Source organism: Lagenorhynchus albirostris, chromosome 12 (assembly GCF_949774975.1).
Source record: "Lagenorhynchus albirostris chromosome 12, mLagAlb1.1, whole genome shotgun sequence".
NCBI classification, from domain to species: Eukaryota; Metazoa; Chordata; class Mammalia; order Artiodactyla; family Delphinidae; genus Lagenorhynchus; species Lagenorhynchus albirostris.
In genome coordinates, this window is record NC_083106.1 from 78,352,681 (window position 1) to 78,373,556 (window position 20,876).

Sequence of the window (20,876 nt, forward strand, 5' to 3'; positions counted from 1 at the left end):
ATGTATCAAAGTCTCATTGTTTTACCTCAAAAATGTTTTTAACTGTAAGTCAGAATTGAAATTTTAAATACATAGTATTATCAAAAGTAATCACGACGTTGAAAAATGCATCCCTCCTCCTAACCACCAAAATTAAACAATTTGTTTTCTCTCTTTCGACATCCTGGAGTTTGCTCTCCAGTTAAACCACAGGGTTCCTGGACTGCAGGAACCACGTCCCACAGCTCTGTCAGCAGTCACCTTGTCACTTCCTATCCCAAGCACAAACTCTTCCGCACTGACAGTCACTGTGGGTCACAATACCCTTCTCCTCCGTGCCTCGGGTGAAAGGCACATTTGCACAGGCTTTGCTTTCTTGCCATACCCTCTCCAGGACCTCTCACCTGTCCTAGGATGCACTCTCCTCCTGCATCTTGTGCATCGTGTCACAGTCCTGGTAAGTTTGATGGTACCGTTGTTTCACTGTTTCTGTCACTAGTGGAAATCCTCCCTTCTAGCGTGAACAGACCAGAAGCCACACTCAGCCTACGCGCACCGTGTCATTCTACCCCACGACAATCCTTCCGGTGGGTGCTCTAACTAATACCAGCTTACACACCAGGGACCTGGGGCTTGGAAGAGTAAAGGAAGTTGCTCCAGGTCACTGGCTGAGATTCAAACCCGGGATGAACTATATACTACTCTAACAAGAGCCTTCATGTGATGGTTTTAAAATATGTCCAAAATTTCTCTGACCCTCCTCCCTTCAAAAGTCAGAGCCCCTCTCCTGGGCATATACCCAGAGAAAACCACGATTCACAAAGACACACGCACCCCAATGTTCATTGCAGCACTATTTACTATAGCCAGGTCATAGAAGCAACCTAAATGCCCATCGACAGGCGAATGGATTAAGAAGATGTGGCACGTATATACAATGGAATATTACTCAGCCATAAAAAGTAAAAAAAATTGGGTCATTTGTAGAGATGTGCATGGACCTAGAGACTGTCATAAAAAGTGAAATAAGTCAGAAAGAGAAAAACAAATATCATACATTAACACATACATGTGAAATCTGAAAAAATTGGTATAGACGATCTTATTTACAAAGCAGAAAGAGACAGATGTAGAGAACAAATGTATGGATACCAAGGGGGAAAGGGGGGAGGTGGGATGAATTGGGAGATGGGGATTGACATATATACACTATTGATACTATGTATAAAATAGATAACCAATGAGAACCTACTGTGCAGCACAGGAACCCCTACTCAGTGCTCTAGGGTGACCTAAATGGGAAGGAAATCTAAAAAAGAGGATATATGTATATGTACAGCTGAGTCACTTTGCTGTACAGTAGAAACTAACACAACATTGTAAAGCAACTATACTCCAATAAAAATTAATTTAAAAAGAAAAAAAAAGGTAGAGCATAATTTCCCAGTGACTCGCCTCTCAAGAGTAGAATGAGGCTGTGTCATTAACAGGATAGCTTCTGCCTGGGTCTCTCTTTCTTGGATTCCTCGCTCTGGGGGAAGTCAGCTGCCATGTGATAAGGACACTCAAGAGGCCTGTGAGAGGCCCACAGTGGGAGGAACAGAAGCCAATAGCCACCACCCACCTGCCAGCCACGTGAAGAGCAACCTTACTGAGGACCCCCAGGCCTGGTGAAGCCTTCAGATGACATCGGCAGCTCAGAACTGCTCGACGACATGGCTCGCAAATTCCTGACCCACAGAAACTCTGGGAAATAATAAAAGTTTATGGCTGTGTCACACCAAAGTTTGGGGATAACAGGTTCCACAAGAATCGATCACTAGCACACCTGCATTTTAGCTCATTTTCATATTCATAAACCTGAGATTCTGAAACTAACGTTCTGCCTCCTTTTTGCACATAAGAGTTGTCCACAGAGAGCTCCAAGGAGATGTTCCAGAAATAGCAGCCACCAAAAAGCCAGCAACATGGATAAGAATATGAAGGAAACGTAACAAACCACCAATACAGTGGTCAGCAGGAAATAGGGAGAAGAATACTGGTGTTTGCAATTTACTTGGAAATACATTTTAAAAATAAGATCAATTAATGGACAGAGAGATGAGGAGATGCATAAACATGTGATTGAGCAAGTGTGGTAAAATGTTAACAGTAGATTCTCAGTGGTGGTTATAGGAGTGTTCCCTATGAACCTCTTTCAGGTTTGTTGGATATTTGATACTTTCATAGTAAACTGTTAGGAGAAACAATCAGTAACATCAAATGACCTTCAAATGACCTCTAGTACTGATGTTTGCTTTCCTTTAATAAATAAACATTCACTGAGCACCTCTGAGCTCCAGGTTACTCCAGGTGCTCGGGATTCAACATGAACCAAAGATGTACGCCCTAGAGGGCTGAGGATCTAGCCTGGAACTTGCATCCTTATGTTCTATTCTCTCAAATGATGCTTCAGTCCTCAGATTCTTTTAAACAGAGTCCTTAATACCGCAAGCAGGAAAATATATATGCCAGGTACCAGCACATCATTTGCTTGTATACAGCACAGATTTATAAATAGTTCATGCTTAAAAAATATATTAGATGGAATTTCTCTGTATGATTTGGGTATCGTTGGATCATTTTTAGTGGCACAGAGGCCCCAGAACAGAGAGTAGATTGAAGACTGACGTCAAATTAATGATGCAGAGGTCTGAAACTAAAGAGACCTATTAACCACGAGGAGGTCAAAGAGTTAGAAAATTAGAATTAACACAAAAGTGTCCAAACCATTTTACTCTGTCCCCCACTCCATCCTCCTTCAGGGAGTTGACACAAGAGGAGATGGTACTGACTATCTTTCTGCTCCTTTCACGTACCCTAAGTCTCGTTTTCAACACTCCCCTGTTAGAAACCCCACCTCTCCCGATGTGAAATTTAGGTGATTTGGGAATCCTCAGAGCCTCAGTGCTAATCCTAGAGCTGGAAAGTCTAGGGTGACAATAGGGACTTGTCAGAGTGGACCTGGTGCGCCCCCATGAACGATGAGGCATCGCCGCACCGCTTAGCCTGTCACCATGAACTCTGGCTGTCAGTAGAGACCTTGGTCATCCATTGGGAACAGTAGAGGGACATAATGAGAAGGAGACTGGAGAAAATACTGGGGATGTTAAGCAACCTTTATAAAGATTCTCTCTGTGCCAGACTTGCAGTGGGTTGTAACCTGCTTCCCACGGTGGAGAGGACCCAGAAGGTAATATAAGCTCTGCTGGTAAATTGCTTCCCACCTTCTTGGGGGACACAATTACCAAAAAGGATTCCCAGAATTGGAAATAAAGGAGTTCCCTAACGAGAGACTTCCTTATCTCTTACACAAGGACCAATTATATAGCCACAGAGGTTTTGGATCCTACGTGTTGAACTGAGGTCACGGGGCTGGGAAAAGATGTAGTTCCCATATACAGACACTGTCCAGCAGCAGAATAAGAGTCTGGGGGTATACAATACCCAGGGCTTCGATCAACAAAATATCAACGAGCATCTGAGTTGAGCACGGTTGATTCTCAGTTAGGCTAAGTCTATTTTGTCTATACATAAACGCAAACTCTCCGGGTAGATGATAGAGGCATGTTCAGAAAGGTTCTTGATGGACAATAAATGGATTCCTTATTCTAATCCGGGCCGTCTGAAACCATCTTCTCTGAAAGATCAACTGTCTTAAGGAAACAAACAACACAATAGTATTTATCCTACTTTATTTCACTAATAACTCCAGTTACCAAAAGTAATGGTAATTTCAAATAACTTTCAAAATAAAACTGAGAAATTTAAGATGATAGTTTCTATTTTAAAATATATTAGTAATTAAACTTTAAAAGCATTCTAATTTTATTAGGAGGTTTGGATTAACATATATACACTACTATACATAAAATGGACAATCAACAAGGACCTACTGTATAGGACAGGGAACTATACTCAATATTCTTTAATAACCTATATGGGAAAAGAATCTAAAAAAGAATAGATATATGTATATGTATAACTGATTCACTTTGCTGTACACCTAAAACTAACACAGCATTGTAAATCAACTATATTCCAATATAAAATTTTAAAAAATGTTTTAGGCATGTTAATTTTAAAAACCACTCCCTCGTTTTAAGTTGGATTTACTTACAAAGAGAATAAAAAGAAACTTTTTCTAGCACGTTTTGTACAAACAATAATCTTTATGTTAAGTGTAAATTCTGTTTTTTATTTACTCCTTATTGAAGGCTGATTTTACTGTATCAAAAACAGAAACAATGAGCCAGTTAGATATTAAAAACGTATTTGTTTTAATGCAGCCAATATATTCATATTTTATAGCAAAACTTCAGGAGGACGTTAAAAAATAATTTAAAATATTACATCTACAAGCATCAGAATGCAAGAGCACTTGGAAAGATGGGTCTATTTTAATTGAACACTCATAAAAATGCAGAACCTTCTATTTCTGCCAAGAGTTATTAAATTTTCCCAGACACTTTATGACTAAGCCTTTAAAATTTTGTTTTACTAAAAAGGGATCTAGTCCTAAATATAACTCCTGGTAAATCTTTCAATAAATAACTGCTATATCTACATACAATAGAAATGGCATAATATTAAAGACAAATATAAGACGTTGGGATCAGTATTCCGCATGGTTAAGACTTTAAGGCTAATAGTAGCCAAATTTGTAGCTAATTGGGACAAGTACAGCTTATAGGCACATTATGGGAATCAGCCAGAGTGCCCGCGTCCGCCCACATGCCTGCCCCTTCCAGACTTGCTACACTCCAGGCCATGCCACTGCAGACGTCTTTGAGGAAAGCAGACAGTTATTATGCGTTGAGCTGTGATTCCTGAACTGAAATCTCAACCCCTTCTGCTACCAGACAATTATATTACACAGGATTTATTTTAATCTTCTCACTGTAATACTTTTTCAACAGAGTTATGGACACAGACACCGGTGGGCCAGCACCTAATGTCTGAGGTCACATTAATGCAGCCTAACATCTTACTGTCACTAAGATTGGGTTTTTTTCCCCACGTCTGCCTGCTCAGGGCTTCCCTCCCCCCAACCCCACTTTCTATTATTACAACAGTATATTTGTTAGTAAGGTAAGTACAAACATAATAATAAGTAAGAAACAGGGACTTCCCTGGTGGTCCAGTGGCTAAGACTCCGCGCTCCCAATGCAAAGGGACCGGGTTTGATCCCTGGTCACGGAACTAGATCCCACATGCCACAACTAAAGATCCCACATGCCGCAACTAAAAGATCCCACACTGGGACTTCCCTGGTGGTCCAGTGGTAAAGAATCCGCCTTCCAATGAAGGGGATGCAGGTTCAATCCCTGGTCAGGGATCCCACATGCCACGGGGCAACTAAGCCATGGGCCACAACTAGAGAGAGAAAACCCACATACCACAACTAGAGAGAAGCCTGTGCGCCACAACAAAAGATCCTGCATGCCACAGTGAAGATCCCGCGTGCCTCAACTAAGACCCAATGCAGCCGAAAATTTTTTAAAGATTAAATAAAATAAATATCAAAAAATAAAATAAAAAGACACTGGAAGAACACAGTTAATTTTTTAAAAAATAAATAAACATATGTTCCCATATGTCTTCCCTGTTTGGGAACATATGTTTATGTATGACTGATTCACTTTGTTATAAAGCAGAAACTAACACACCATTGTAAAGCAATTATACCCCAATAAAGATGTTAAAAAAAAAAAACCAACCAAGCAAAAATAAATAAATAAATAAATAAATAAATAAATAAAAGATCCCACATGCTGCAGCTAGGACCCGGTGCAGCCAAGTAAATAAATCAATATTTTTTAAAAATAGGTGAGAAACATAATAGCTATAGAATGTAAGTAATTTTTATAAAGGACAGTTTGGGAGCACTATATTCTCTAAGAACCCCAAAATGAATGTGGTTTCTGAATGTGCTTGATAAGTAACCTTCAAGAGTTAACGGGGAACCTGGCTCATCGGGAGATGTCAACCTTACGTAAGTGTCAGGGTCAAAGTCATCAGTCATCTAGTCCCAGAAAAGTACACCAAATTGTCCTCTTGGTGGATGCTATGTTCTATTCGACTGTACATTAAATGTGTGAAGCTCCAAAACAAAACAGTAATAAAAGCACAAACTTCCAAATTAAAGCCATGAGACACAGGACTAGTTCACAAACCATATTTAATAAACAGTTTTTATGACTCTCTCAACAAAATATTAACCCTTTCCACTTCTGTAGCAGATGCTACAGCGTGTTCACATCTCATTTCACCTCCAAGGTAACCCCTATGAAATAGACTATACCTTTATCCCCCTCCTCCAGGACCGGGACCATGGTGAGGTGAGCCAGGCACTTGCCTCAACTGCAAAATTTAAGAGCGTGCCAAAAAAACTCAGTAATCAACAGTTAAAGTTTTTGAATATTTTCAAGAGTTTTAAATAGCAAAGGTGATGCAAAAATTAAATTATGAAACAAAAGATCAAAATTTTAAACAAAGACAGGGTCAGTATCAATTACTGTTGTTTTACTTTGCCTCGGGGTACAGTTCAGCTCAGTGAAGCACTGCCCTTTTCCAGGACAAAGAAACTGGGATGGAGCATTAAGTACACACCCAAGACTGGGAGGCTTGTTAAGGCAGAAGCGGGACCAAACCCGCCCAGGTACCTATGTGAACAGTCCAGGCCAGTCCCCCTCAGTGAAGTTCTCCATTTTACGAGAGGAAAATCTCCACTGTGAGTTTGAAGAGGCTAATATCCAAGCTCCCTGAAGTAATATTATTCTTAAACAATCTGAAGGTGGAACTGAACTCCATCAAACTCACAAGGAATGTAAATTAATATAAAAGCCAATAAAATACTAATTCATTTATTTCACGGACGTAATGTATATTTCTGAAACCAAATTTTTTAATAAATACTTACGGGTGGAAGAGTAAGTGTCTTGAAAGAGCCTGAAAGGAAAACGGGGAAGAAAACAGTCATAATTTAAATACAGTGATATAATACAAAACTTGTAAGACTCTCTTAATACTCTTTCAGATGTAGAGGGAATCAGACTTACAGAATCACAAACTTATTTAGCCAAACCTAAACAATTTTATTAAATCCCAGAACACCTGAGAGATTATTACGTATCCCTGTGCCAAAGAATTAAGACTTAAAAGGCGATCAGTGGGTAAACCTCTCCCAAGAAATTAGTTACGTTCTGCTTCTCTTTTCCATGTGTAAGTTGCCACTGCTCTTGTTACCCTTTTAAGGCTGTACATGTTTGAGGGACACTCCATACAGTGTACAGAGGGAAGCTGAGGTTCATTTCTAATGTTCATTTCTCATACACTCATGATAAAGGGAAAAAAGGAAGGCATTAGTCACATCAGGGGTGAGCTGGGACTCATAACTGACCATTAGTATTAAAATGATGCAGACATTTTTCATGTAAGTTCCTAAAAAAGACTGCTAATTTAACCCATGTCAATTTCTCATCAACTCTATTTATTGCAAGGGAAAAAATGTTTCAAGTTAAAAATAAAAGAGTACTTATTCAAAGTTCCCATTTAAGGGACATGAATTCAGAGGCGGTGACAGGCCCTCGGTTCCTTCATTCATTGAAGAAACACTTATAAGGGTACCACAGTGAACAAGACAGACATGGTCCCTCTCCTCCTGGAGGCCACATGTGCCCACCCCATGGGAACAGACAGGTACAGTATGGAGCGGGGGTGAAGCGAGTGGCCTCTGCAATCAGACCACATAGGTTCTATCCCAAATCAGCCACATACTAGTCCTGTCCTTGAACATGTTACCTGATTCTCCAGGTTCAATTTTTTCACCCACAAAATGAAGGCAATCACACAAGGTGGCTGTAAGGAATAAGCAAGCCAGTCCCTGTAAACGGTACAGAACAGTGGCTGGCATGTAGGAAACACTTGATAAATATGTCATTACGCTGCCAAAAAGCTTGAAGCGTCACCCACTGGCATGTCAGTGTGCCTCTATGGCAGTGGGCTTCAGATGTTTATGATGGAGTACTCAATCGATACGAATATTTGGTGCACGGTACCACGTCAAGTTAGATGTATAAAGTTATATACATGCACTTTCTCAACCAAAATATAAATATTAGAAAACCTGACTTTCTTAGTTTTGCTCAATAAAATAATGGAAATAAAAGTTAGTATATTTTCTACCTACTCCCTTATAAATGGTCTTGTGACTCCCAGATGTGTGCATCCCACTTTGACTACTGCCCCAAGGGGCCTCAGTGAACTACAAGTATGTTCTCAGAAGCAGATAAGCAGCTCATCGAGTCACTGATCACACAGCACAGATCAGTTGATCTAATAGCTGTCACCCTAGGAAGCAAGGAGCAGCGCTCTTCAATAATTAGGACACAGGACAAAGAATGTCTTGAAAAGGTGCAGGAGGCAGAACAATTGAACAGATATAGGTCCACACGGAACGGCTGCAATAGGGGCGCGGGAGGGCACGTCAGAGGGGCCACGGGAGGCGCCTAGAGGAAATGATGCAGTCTAGGGCTGTAGGATAAGGAAAAACGAGCCAGGTGAGAATGGAGGGGACCAGTTTCCAGGCAGAGCAGCAACAAGTGCAAAGGCATGGAGTCTACTGAAGAGAAGAGCTGTGTGAGACACGACCAGAGGCAGGAGAGGCAGTAGAGATGAGGCTGGACCAGACCACAAAAGGCCTTTTAGACAGGCGAGCCCTCACCAGAATGGTCTGGGTCACACTGTTATCCCCGCATTCTGATTGAGTATTTGTCCCGGATCTTTTGGTGGTTTAGCAAAATATTAATATGAGATGGGTTTAACCTGCACAAGATTTAACTTTGAAATTGTATAATCATGCTTTGAGAACATCTCCATTTGTGGGAAGAAACTTCTGTTCATTAAGTTCTTGCTTTTAATGGGAGAGGCATACTCTATACTGAATTGAAGGGAAATTGAGAAGCCCCATAATGATGCAGCAATTAAACTTGATGAAACACTCAAAAGAACCATAAGTAGAGACAACTAACAAGTTCTGTCTTGTAAAAATATTTGTTGAGAAGAGGCATAGGCAGACCCTGCAAAATACCTGGGCTGAAACACATAAACAGTTCAATATGGGAAAAAATTGAAATTGAGAATACCCTCCACACATCAGAATTTTCTCTGATTTTACCAGGTAGCTCAGCACTTGTGGACAGAGTGTCTTCTCAACTAAAAATATTATGGTCACTGTATACCAACAATGAACAAGTGGAACCTGAAGTTAAATTACAAGGTCCACTTACATTAGCACCAAAAAAAAAGAAACAGGCATAAATCTAACAAAACGTGTACAAGATCTAGATGAGGAAAACTACGAAACTCTGACAAGTGAAATCAAAGAGCTAAATAAATGGAGAGACATTCAATATTCATAAATAGAGAAACTTAGTTGTCAAGACATCAGTTCTTTGCAACTTGATCTTTAGATTCAATGCAATCCTAAATCCTAATCAAAATCCCAGCAAGTTATTTCATGGATGTCAACAAACTGATTCTAAAGTTTACCTGGAGAAGCAAAAGACCCAGAATAGCTAACATAATACTGAAGGAGAACAAAGTTGGAAGAATAATGCTACCTGACTTCAAGACTTACTATAAAGCTACAGTAATCAAGACCATGTGATACTGGCAAAAGAATAGACAAATATATCCATGGAACAGAATAGACAGCCCAGAAATAGACCCTATAAATACTGTCAACTGATCTCTGACAGGCAGAACATAGGGTAATTTTACGGCAGTGAAAATACGCTGTATGATATTATGATGATGGACATATGTCATTACACATTCATCAGAACCCACAGAATTCACAACACCTAGAGTGAACCCTCACATGAACTATGAACTTTGGGTGATTATGATGCATCATTGCAGGTTCATCCTTGGTAAAAAAAAAAAAAATGTGCCATTCTTGTGGGTGATGTTGATAATAGGGAAGGCTATCCATGCATGTGGACAGGGAAAATATGGGAAATCTGAAAAAAATATTTTTAATTATTTGAACGTTCAAGTTGAACATTATTATGATAATGGTCAGATAACTTGAACATTCAAATAAATAATGGATTATAACCTACTGAATAAAATAAGAGTATGAGTTTGTGCTGATATATAATTTAATAGATGACTAAATGAAGGAGAAGAAAAAGGGGTTTTTTTTACAATTTTTAATTTATTTTATTGAAGTATAGTTGATTTATAATGTTGTGTTAGTTTCTGCTATACAGCAAACGGATTCATTTCTACATATATATATATATTCAGAAAAAGTTATTCTTTACCATAGAATTCCAATAAATAAATGTATAAGGAATCATGGAATTAGAAAATTCCACAACAAGAATGGTAATAACTGATTCAGGCGAATAATCATCAAACTTGTGTGTACAAGTGGACTGAGTGAGACCCGTAAGAAATAATAAACCATTGCTGTTTGAAGCTACTAAGTGTTGAGAAGTTCATTCACAGCAAAAGATAACTGGAACACGTTTGAAATAAAAAAGATTAACTAGCAATATTAAGTATTATTATCCTTATTTTACAAATGAGAACCTGAATCACAGAGATATTAAGTGACTTCCCCAGGGTCACACAGGAAAGAAGTAACGGAGCTAAGATTCTAAGCCACTGCCTCTCAGTAGAAGAACGGCAGCTGTACTTTTGTTCTTGCATTCTACCCACCTTTGATTATTATAAAAGTTGCACAGCCTGTGTAGCCTCTTTGTGTATGTTGACACCCTAATTGCCTCAGTCACACAGGTTCAACATCGCAATCCCCTTGGATTCCGGGCTCTCCTCAGCTCTATGTTAGTCATCACCAGAACCTAGATCCTTCTTCCACAATGTTTCTCCCAGCCCTCAGTTACACTATAGGCGCTGCAATGGTGGAGCTAATTGAAACAATTCGTGTTATACAAGAACTTCTGGAAAGGATATAAAAGCTAGAAAATTTCTTAACTCTTTTTATCAGTTCTTCACATTACACCGTTTTCATACGTTTGAAGCTAATTTCAAGATCGGAAAAACCCATCTTCAAAGGAAACAAGAACCACACGTGTCTAAGGTCGGGTTCCCTGGGAAGCCGACTCGGACACGGTGATCCAAGCACAGGGCGAGAGCCTGGGACCAGCACCTAGAGAAGGGGAGGGATGCAGAGGCGGGACTGGGGATGAGGGGAGGGCAAGAGCCTCAACACAGGCTCAAGCCGCGTCCACGGGGCGCCCTCAGAAGCAGCGCTGACCCCTGAGACTTGTCCTGAGTGGTGGGGAGGGGCTGGACCTCCACCCAAGGAGGAGCTCCCCTGGGGCAGGGTGAGTCTCCCTAGCGGTGCAGCCCCCAGGAAGCTGGCTTGGAGGGCGGTGGGCTGCAACCTTCCCAGCAGCTTCAGGGAATGAGTCTTCATCCCCGACAGGTTGGTTCCGGGTGGTACAGCGTGGTACCCACCACGACGTCCCACAGTGGAATAAAATCAGAAATACTAAACTGCAGGGAGCTGGGCCCCAGCAAAACAGCGCCCTCAATTATTCAGAGTCACTGATTTTTCGTGACTTTAGGATAAACCATCGGGCTTGACTATTTTCTCAGCCCAGTGACTGGAGGAAACAATGTGCTTCCTTTGGGCCTGACACACTGGCTACCTCCCATCACCGGCAATCTCACAGACTAAAGGCTGCGTGTGTGTGTGCGCATGTCTGCATGTGTGTGTCTGCGTGTGTGTCTGTGTGTCTCTGTGTGTGTGTGTCTGTCTGTGAGTCTGTGTGTGTGTTGGGGAAGGGGGCGTAATTTATTTTTATCTAAGTGACACTAAGCAAGGAGAAAGTAAAAAACAGCTTCGAGTCTCCAATCCAAATAAACCTAGCAGGTTGATCAACTGAAGGGCGAGCATTTCAGCGATTCAAAGCCAGCTACCCAGATGTGAAGTGCACGAAATCCCATTCACAGAACTTCTGCTTTTAATGGGACTCTTCATAGAGTCAAAGCTTTGAGGGGTTTTCTCATTAAAGAGAAATTGGAAGAGGGGGTAGACTGCATGCCTGGTCTCACTGCTCTGACATGTGACCGTGTCCATCACAGACCCAAGAAACACACAGCTGCCCCCAGAAGCTAGGGTGCAGGAGCACAGAGGCTCCCACAAACTCCTAATTCTTGCTGGATTCAGGAGTGACTCAAAGGATGTGCAGAGAGATCCAATTTAAAGTCCGCTCACTTGTCTCATGTGTCCTTATTAAAAGGTTGACTTGAAGTACTTGAGATTTTTTGCAACTTGTCTTCCCTCTAAATTGACAAGGGCAGCTTGGAATTTCCTAGGCACTTAGTAAAGTCTTATTTGAATGTCCTAACATTCTAGCAGTAATTTACGGCACCAAAATATAAAATCGGGGGCAGGGTGGTAGGAGTGCAGATGAGAAATAGTCATCTCTTTCTCTGTGGTTGCTAGGTTGAGGATGAAATAGATTGTATTTGCAAATTGTTGTGAACATTGTTTTCTCCATTTTGCCGGAGCTCTGGGCTCTACGCAGACAAGGGAAATAGTCACCACCTCTTAAAATGCTGCACGGCATTCTTAATCACTGACTAAAGATGCACTCTGTTCTGTGAAGTCCTTCTCAATGTTTACTGCAGATAATCTCTGTAAAACCCAGATCATTTTTGTGTATAACCAGAGAAAGTAGATCTTAAAATTCCTGCAGTGCTTTCTCCTTCCCAATGCCACCAGAGCCACTCAAAAGAAACCTTGTTTTAAAGCTTCACACTTGGCACAGGCCTGAGAGCTGGCCGTCATTTGATTTACAAATAGAGTCAAAGCTATTTTTAAATTGTGTAATAAGCATACACAAAAACTAACCTTTCCTTAACTTTTGAAACACACTCCATAATGCCATATGCTGCCTCTTCTGACATCTGTGCTCACCAGACAGCTCTGCAGAAAATCCCTGAAGGGAAGGAGAGTGTGTAATTGGAAATCCAACTAAGTCCAGAAGTATTCTCTATTGGGGAAAAAAAGGATTTTCCACCATATACGTACCTGGCTTAGTATTTACTGGTTAATTACTTTTGGCAGCTCTCTGCTGTTCAGTAATGTACAATAATGAACTTAAGGACATCACTTTTGCAACTAAAAGTTTTGACCTCTTTACCAAGTTATTAAATATTCTTTCATCAATACCCTCATTATTCAGCATTTTCTTTGATCACAGACGGAGAAAGTGGGAAATGGGGTTTCCACCACAGATCCATGGAAGACAAAACCTTAAAATATGTTTCTGCTTCATGGTTTAATGTCATTTTTAAGCCAAGGAACTCTTCAGTGAATTCAATCCATACAGAAAACACAAGTATTTCAAACAAAACAAAACAAAAAAGTTTCCTTTGGTCCCTACATACTCCTTTAAGTTTTTTCTCTCCTGCTTGCTTACAAATATCTCAATAAATAACAGTTTCATAAAAAACGTTTTGTTCCATTTAGACCACGGAGTATAAAATAGGTCAAATGAAAACCCACTAAAAGTAAAATAAATAAAATGGTACAATATAAACTAAATGTTAGGGCTTCCGTGGTGGCGCAGTGGTTGGGAGTCCGCCTGCCGATGCGGGGGACACGGGTTCGTGCCCACATGCCGCGAAGCGGCTGGGCCCGTGAGCCATGGTCGCTGAGCCTGCGCGTCTGGAGCCTGTGCTCCGCAACGGGAGAGGCCACAGCGGTGAGAGGCCCACGTACAGCAAAAAAAAATAAAAAATAAAATAAAATAAAATAAATGTTAGGTTCTATACATATAAAAAACCAATCAAGCCAGGCTCTGGGCCACTAAATGTACATGGCATTTATTATGGCAGGGTCAGGAATCTGCAGCCCACAGGCCAAGTCTGGCCCATGCCTGTTTTCGTACAGTTCATGAACTAAAACTGGTTTTAAATAGCTGGGAAAACTAAAAAGAATAATATTTTGTGACACGTGGAAATTATACGAACTCCAAATTCAGGGTCCATAGATAAATTTCTGTCGGTGCACGAGCACGCTCCTTTGTTATGCACCATCTATGGCTGCTTTCACGCTACAATGGCCGAGTGGCTGCACCCAAGACCACAGGCCAGCAAAACCTACCGTGTCGACCATCTGGCCCTTTACGGAAACAGTTTACCGACCCCTATGGTGTGGGGCTCTTTTTGGGAAGACATCCTCCTTCCTCAAGGTATGAGGAGTAAGGTTGAAGGCCCACTCCAGTCAGAATCAAAGAGCCATCAGCAGAGACACATGGCATTAAAAAAAAAAAAAAAAGCTAAAACACAGACACCTAGCCTCATGCCACAGGCTTGCGCTGAGGAGGGAGGCATCAGGGCTGTGTGTGATGCTGGGAGACGCGCGGTATAACATAGCTGACATTCCCAAGTGTTTACTGTGTGCTAGGCACCATGGTAAACGTCCTAAAGCAGTACATTACAAAAGGAAAAAGAATAAAACATTTTTTAAAAAAAGGAAAAAGGAAAATAAAATTAAATTAAATTAAAAAAAAAAGGAAAAAGGAATGGGTGAAATTAATTTTAATAACATTTTATTTAATCCCATATATCTAAAATATTACCATAAAATTTGTAATCAATATAAAACAATTATTGAGTTTCGCCGCATTTTTTGGCAGTAAAAGTATTCAAAATCCAGTGTGTATTTTATACTCACGGCCCATCTTAAGATGTACGAGCCACATGTCAAGTGCTCAAAACCCACATGTGGTTACCATATTGGACGGTGCAGCTCTAAAGCACTGTCTCGTTTAATCCTCACAACAGTGTTCTGAGGTACGTACTATTTTTGTTGCTCTTATGCAGATGAAGACACTGAGACTAGATGAGATGAACGACCTGCCCAAGGCCACACAGGTAGTAAGAAGTAGTGCTAAGGGCCCAGTTCCAATGCGGCTTCAGAGTCTCCCAAACTGTACAGGACAGACCCAGCTAATTCCTTCTAAAATACCAGTCCCAAAAACCTCATACTCCTTCCTGTCTCGCTTCTGTAGCTTACTGCACTCTCATGTTGGTATCTGGACACACCCACTCTTCCATATTTTCTCTTATCCATGTTGTTATTGCCTCAAGCACCTATGTAGCCCTCCAGGGGACCATCCGTCTTCAACGCAATAGGCTCATTTGCAGCATTCATTCCACACTCCCCGTTCCCATGCATGGCAGACACAGCTAATCCAACCACTATTTCAGTAAACCCACGATTGACCTGAAACCGTCAACACAGCACTCCGAGCAGCCTCTACAATCAAGTTGAGTTGGCACATGAAATGAAATCTGCTTTGCTTCCTCGTAAAGAACAGAAGGACAGGAATCTGTGTGGTCACCAAACATTTACGCCACCAGTATTGCGTCATATACAATTTGGTGCCTCTCTTCCTGAGGAGATGTAACACGTATTTCAGTGAAATTTAAATGTATAATACTAAATCGTTTCTGCCAGCTACATTTTCATAAATGTAAACTCCTGACGTTGTCCTGCCAAAAGAAGCTACCAGGTGCTCTTGGTACGCGGGCCCCTCACCGCTGTGGCCTCTCCCGTTGCGGAGCACAGGCTCCGGACGCGCAGGCTCAGCGGCCATGGCTCACGGGCCCAGCCGCTCCGCGGCATGTGGGATCCTCCCGGACCGGGGCACGAACCCGTGTCCCCTGCATCGGCAGGCAGACTCTCAACCACTGCGCCACCAGGGAAGCCCTACCAGGTGCTCTTAAAACACCTTCCTCCCTGTTTATTTCCAAGCGCTTTACCACTCTGGTTTTCAGATTTTAATTCATGAATCTTCTTCAGAACTAAATCTTCTTCAGAACTTCAGAACTTCTTCAGAACTAAAGACCCACAGACCTGCCCACCACCTCCCTACTCCGCTGCCTCCACCAAATCTTTGATCAGTTTCACCCTCACTCTTGCAAAGGAAGAAAGTCAGGTCATGGGGTTTTCCTAAGGGAAGTGAAGACTAGAAGGGACAGAGGACCCCCACAATTTCCACTCCTCCAGTTCTGTCACTGTACCTTTGGTATGAGGTCTTATTAGCCCAGACCAAGATGTGATGAGTTCAACTCCACTTCTTATTCACACTTACAACCACAGTGATAATAAAATGCCTCTACCCCATCCCCTCAAGCTTCAAGTGAGGCACACGTCCACCATGAAAAGCCCCTTTCTCTTCCCCGTTCTCCTGTGTGCCCTCCCCTGATGCCAGTACGGGTGTCAGCCCTTGCATCCCAATAGCCCACAATCCAGCAGGGACCCAGGTTAGCGCAGCACCAGGGAATATCTCCAATTCTGTTTCTTTCCCCAGTGAGCCACTGCTTTTAACGTTTATCCCCACTTCCTACAAAGAGATGACAGATCTGCACAATTTAGAGGAAACTATAGCAAGGTTTTCTAAAATCATATTTCAATTTTATTCATCTCAAGTTCAGACTTCAAAATATTTATTTCTCTTCTGTTTCTTCTTACATCAGAGGAAAAAGTACTTTTTAACGATAATCCACTCACCCGTGCTCTCGAACCTGATTCTCTTCTTACCCTGAATTATCCACCCCTCCCCTCTGCATCAACCCTTTTACCTCTCTACTGTGTTTTGTTTTTCGTTTTTTGTTTTTTTGCCATACGCAGGCCTCTCACTGCTGCGGCCTCTCCCGTTGCGGAGCACAGGCTCCGGACGCGCAGGCTCAGCGGCCATGGCTCACAGGCCCAGCCGCTCCGCGGCATGTGGGATCTTCCCGGACCGGGGCACGAACCCATGTCCCCTGCGTCGGTAGGCGGACTCTCAACCACTGCGCCACCAGGGAAGCCCTCTACTGTGTTTTATTTTTTTTTTTAATTATTTTTTTTTTACTGTGTTTTTTAAGAGACAATCCACCTCTCTCCTTTCAACCGTGAAACTTCTACAGAGTGGTCTACTGCAAAGGTGATATTTGAATCAAAACCTGAAGCAGCTGAGTCGTGAAGACATCTGGCAGAGTGCATTAGAGGTAGAGAGATGAGTAAATGCAAAGGCCCTGAGATGGGAGCATGCTTGGTGTGTTGTAGGACCTGCATGAAGTCCAGAGAGGCTGCGGAGTGAGGTGGGAGTCGTGTGAAACGAGATCAAAGGGAGCTAGATCGCGTAGGGTTCACAGGTCATCGGAAGGCCATTGGCTGATACTGAGATGGGGAGTGACAAAATCTGGCCTATGTTTTCTGGCCATTGGATTGAGCATAGACTATAAAGCCGTAAGTGTAGGGAGAAAAAAGAAAAAAAGATAACCTAGGAGGCTACTGCAGTAATTTTTTTAAAAAAAGAGTGGTCGGGCTTCCCTGGTGGTGCAGTGGTTGAGAGTCCGCCTGCCGATGCAGGGGACGCGGGTTCGTGTCCCGGTCCGGGAAGATCCCACATGCCGCGGAGCGGCTGGGCCTGTGAGCCATGGCCGCTGAGCCTGCGCGTCCGGAGCCTGTGCTCCGCAACGGGAGAGGCCACAGCAGTGAGAGGCCCACGTACCGCAAAAATAAAATAAAATAAATACAATAAAATAAAAATAAAATAAATAAAAATTTGAAAAGAGTGGTCTACACTTTCTGATTATATTTCCTCACCACCTATTTATTACTGAAAACTTGGCTCCCAACAATCGACTGAAAACCATTCAGTTGAGGATCTCTAGTGCCCTTTTTCCTGTCCTCTTCTCTTCTCTGACCTTCTGGGACACTACATACTGTTAAGACCTAACTTCTTGGTCTTCTTCCTTCCCTTGGCTTCTGAGACGTCTCAGCGTCTCCAATCCATCCCTGCTTCGGTTGCTCACGGGCCAGGAGCTTCACTGACTTCTTTCCCTCCTCACAAGCTCCTGTCATCAGGCTTGTTCTTTCCATAAGCGCTGCCTCCTGTACATCCCACGCCTTCCCACCAAGACTTCGAATACTGTCTGCCTCTCTGAAAACAACGCCTTCAACTCTACCCCTAGTTACAATTTCAAACTTATCTGCTGCGTATCTCCACCTGGGTGTCTCCCCACACTTACATCTAAAGCAGAATGTAACATCTTTTCAGAAAACACACACACACACACACACACACACACACACACACACACACACACACAAAGCTCTGTCTCCTTCTCATGTCTGCCACTCCCAGCCCTGGGCTCTTTTCCTCTGACACACCCTTCCCTTCTCTCGTATGTGAAGTAACTGTTCCCACAAAATGCCAAATACATCAGCAGAGGTGGACCACTCATGAATGGACATCTGTACAGCTCTGGGTGTAAAAGGTAACGGTACCAGGCACAGGGTCACGCAAAAGAAGCACTATTTACCAGCCACACTGAATTTTCGACACAAACAAGAAATAAAAACTCCCCAGCCTCTGCACTTTTAACATTATACTTATCCTTCTGAAACCTCTGAACCTTCTCTAATGCCTTCCTTCCTCTTCTGTCACACCCCCCATTCATTCATGTGTCACGTACCGCAAATAATCAATAAATAATAAATTATGGGGCTTCCCTGGTGGCGCAGTGGTTGAGCGTCCGCCTGCCGATGCAGGGGACGCGGGTTCGTGCCCCGGTCTGGGAGGATCCCACATGCCGCGGAGCGGCTGGGCCCGTGAGCCATGGCCGCTGAGCCTGCGCATCCGGAGCCTGTGCTCTGCAACGGGAGAGGCCACAGCAGTGGGAGGCCCGCGTACCGCAAAAGAAAAAAAATAAATTAATTAATGGGGGGAAACGTCATCCGGGAACCAAGGAGTTCCAGCATTGTAAATCCTTCTTAACAACATAATGGATCAAACAGCAACCCCGCCCAGATTCTTACAGGATCTGATTTCTGCTCCCACCACAAGCCCTCAGTGACTCATTCCCCTTTAGCAGAGCAGCGGTACATGTTTAGCTTGGAGTTTAAAGAATCAGTCTGTTCACTTTCAACTTCACTCCATCACTGATTGATAGTCAAGCCCCAAGACCTGTTTCTCCACTGCTTTACATTAACACCAACGTTTAGAGCTAGGGGCCACTTGAAAGGCAAATACAGAAATCTGGGCGGGACCTTCAGCTGCCTTGAATCATCACAGAACTTGCCAAGGCTTAGCCTCTCACCCTCAGGTTTTCCGGTACTTGGTCGGAACAATCCATGAGAATCCTTCTAACCGAAGGGCAGTTGTTCTCACTTTAACACAGCTGAGAATCACTTGTGATGACTGCTTAAAATAAAGTTTAGATTCCCAGACCTCACCCATGTCTTGATAGGGTGACCATGAATCTGCATTTTGAATAAATATGACTCACATTTTGAGAAACACAGCAGCAGAATTCAGTTTTAGAAGAGATCTGAGGTGCCTAGCCACCCACTCCCACCCCTTGCAGAACCATTAGTCCATAAAGAGCAACTCCACCTTGAGCTGAAACAAGACACTGGCACAAACATGCAGGGAAGCGTTTCTAAACTCCTTAGTTAGCCTTACTTTCTTCCGTATCAGATAAAGCAACATTCGCAAATATCCCCTAAGTCTCACACAGAGCTCCCCATATGTTGGGAGAGTTTCCTAGAGTATCACGGAAGTAGCTTCGGCTGCAAACGTGGGCGCCTGTGATCTGTTTCCAGCTCTACCACCAAAAGGCATTTCACCCTGGGCAAGTCACCAGACACCACCCCTCTGTCTCCTCAGCCATAAACTAGCTGATTGATTTGGCTTATCTCTGAGACCCCGACCAGCTCCAAAATTCTACGAAGCCCAAGCTAAATGAGGAGGAGAGTTGGCATTGCAACTTGCAACTCTCAGATCCAGGTTAGATTTCATGGGATCCAGCTCTGAACTACCACAAGCGAACGAGAAAATGATTTTCAAGGAAGACTGATACCACACTGCATCAATATCGCAAACAGAAAGTATTTCATGCTCTTTCAGGCAGTGGAAAACCTTCAACTTCAGAACCATCAGTACCAACAGAACCAACTTCACATTCAGGCTATGCCATTTAATGTGTTATCCCAGGAAAACTATTCTCTCTTAGCCTCAGTTTTCTTATCTCTAAAATGAAGATAATAGTGCATTCCTCCAAGGGTTATTGAAGTTAAAAATTGTGCATAAAGTCCCTGGCACTATAAGGAAACTCAATATTTAATACGTTACGTTCCTTCCCATCCCCTCCTAGTGAGGTGCCTTTTATAGAGTCCCCAGTTCAAGATCATCCCAACAGGTGACTAAGAATTGCCTCTGACATAACTGTTGCCATCATCTTCTAATGACAATAGGTACCAATTTCTTGAGTAAGTCCTATGTGTTTAAGTGCTTTAAACGTTACCTCATTTCACCCTCACGTTAACCGTATAGTTGTACAAGGCGGAAACCACTGCTCTTCAGATGATTAAACTGAAGCCTGGTGAGAAGGTGACAGCCCAGAGACACACAACCACTGATGGAAGGGCATCAGGTAGCCTGGCTTCAGAGCCCACGCTCATCGTGACCACACTCTGGTCCTTTATCCTCAGGTCCCACCTTCTTACTAATATATACTACACACAATACCAAAGACATGTGAAAGAAGAACCCACCCCCTTTAAAAATAATTCTCATGTCACTGCAAGTTCAAAATGAGCTCTACTGGCACAGCTGCCCGTGCAAACCTTCCCTGGGAGACCTGCACACAGAGCATACTAATTCATCTACGCTCATAAAAACCAGTTACTGATTTTGATCTACAAGCCATGAAATGTATGTCAGGAGCTTTGTTTCCACCAGAAAGCCATCCAAACAGAATTGGATGAGTTTTTTAAGTTCTTCAGCTAATATTTCCAATTATAAAACACTGAC

The 20,876-nt window shown here is 42.5% G+C and overlaps 1 protein-coding gene across 5 annotated transcripts in view; it reads right to left on the reverse strand.

Annotated features, from left to right (window-relative positions):
- The window catches only part of CD109 (CD109 molecule), a 123,495-nt gene that overhangs the window by 96,115 nt on the left and 6,504 nt on the right, over nucleotides 1-20,876 (reverse strand). For 4 of the 5 annotated variants that reach the window (XM_060167572.1, XM_060167570.1, XM_060167569.1 and 1 more), the window contains exon 3: nucleotides 6,941-6,969. Coding sequence is in view for 3 of the 5 variants with exons in the window: in XM_060167570.1 (XP_060023553.1) it covers nucleotides 6,941-6,969 (29 nt within the window). In the remaining 2 variants the exon portion in view is untranslated. Of the gene's footprint in view, nucleotides 1-6,322; nucleotides 6,365-6,940; nucleotides 6,970-20,876 lie in introns of those variants that run through there. The other variant, XM_060167571.1, reaches the window with a different exon arrangement.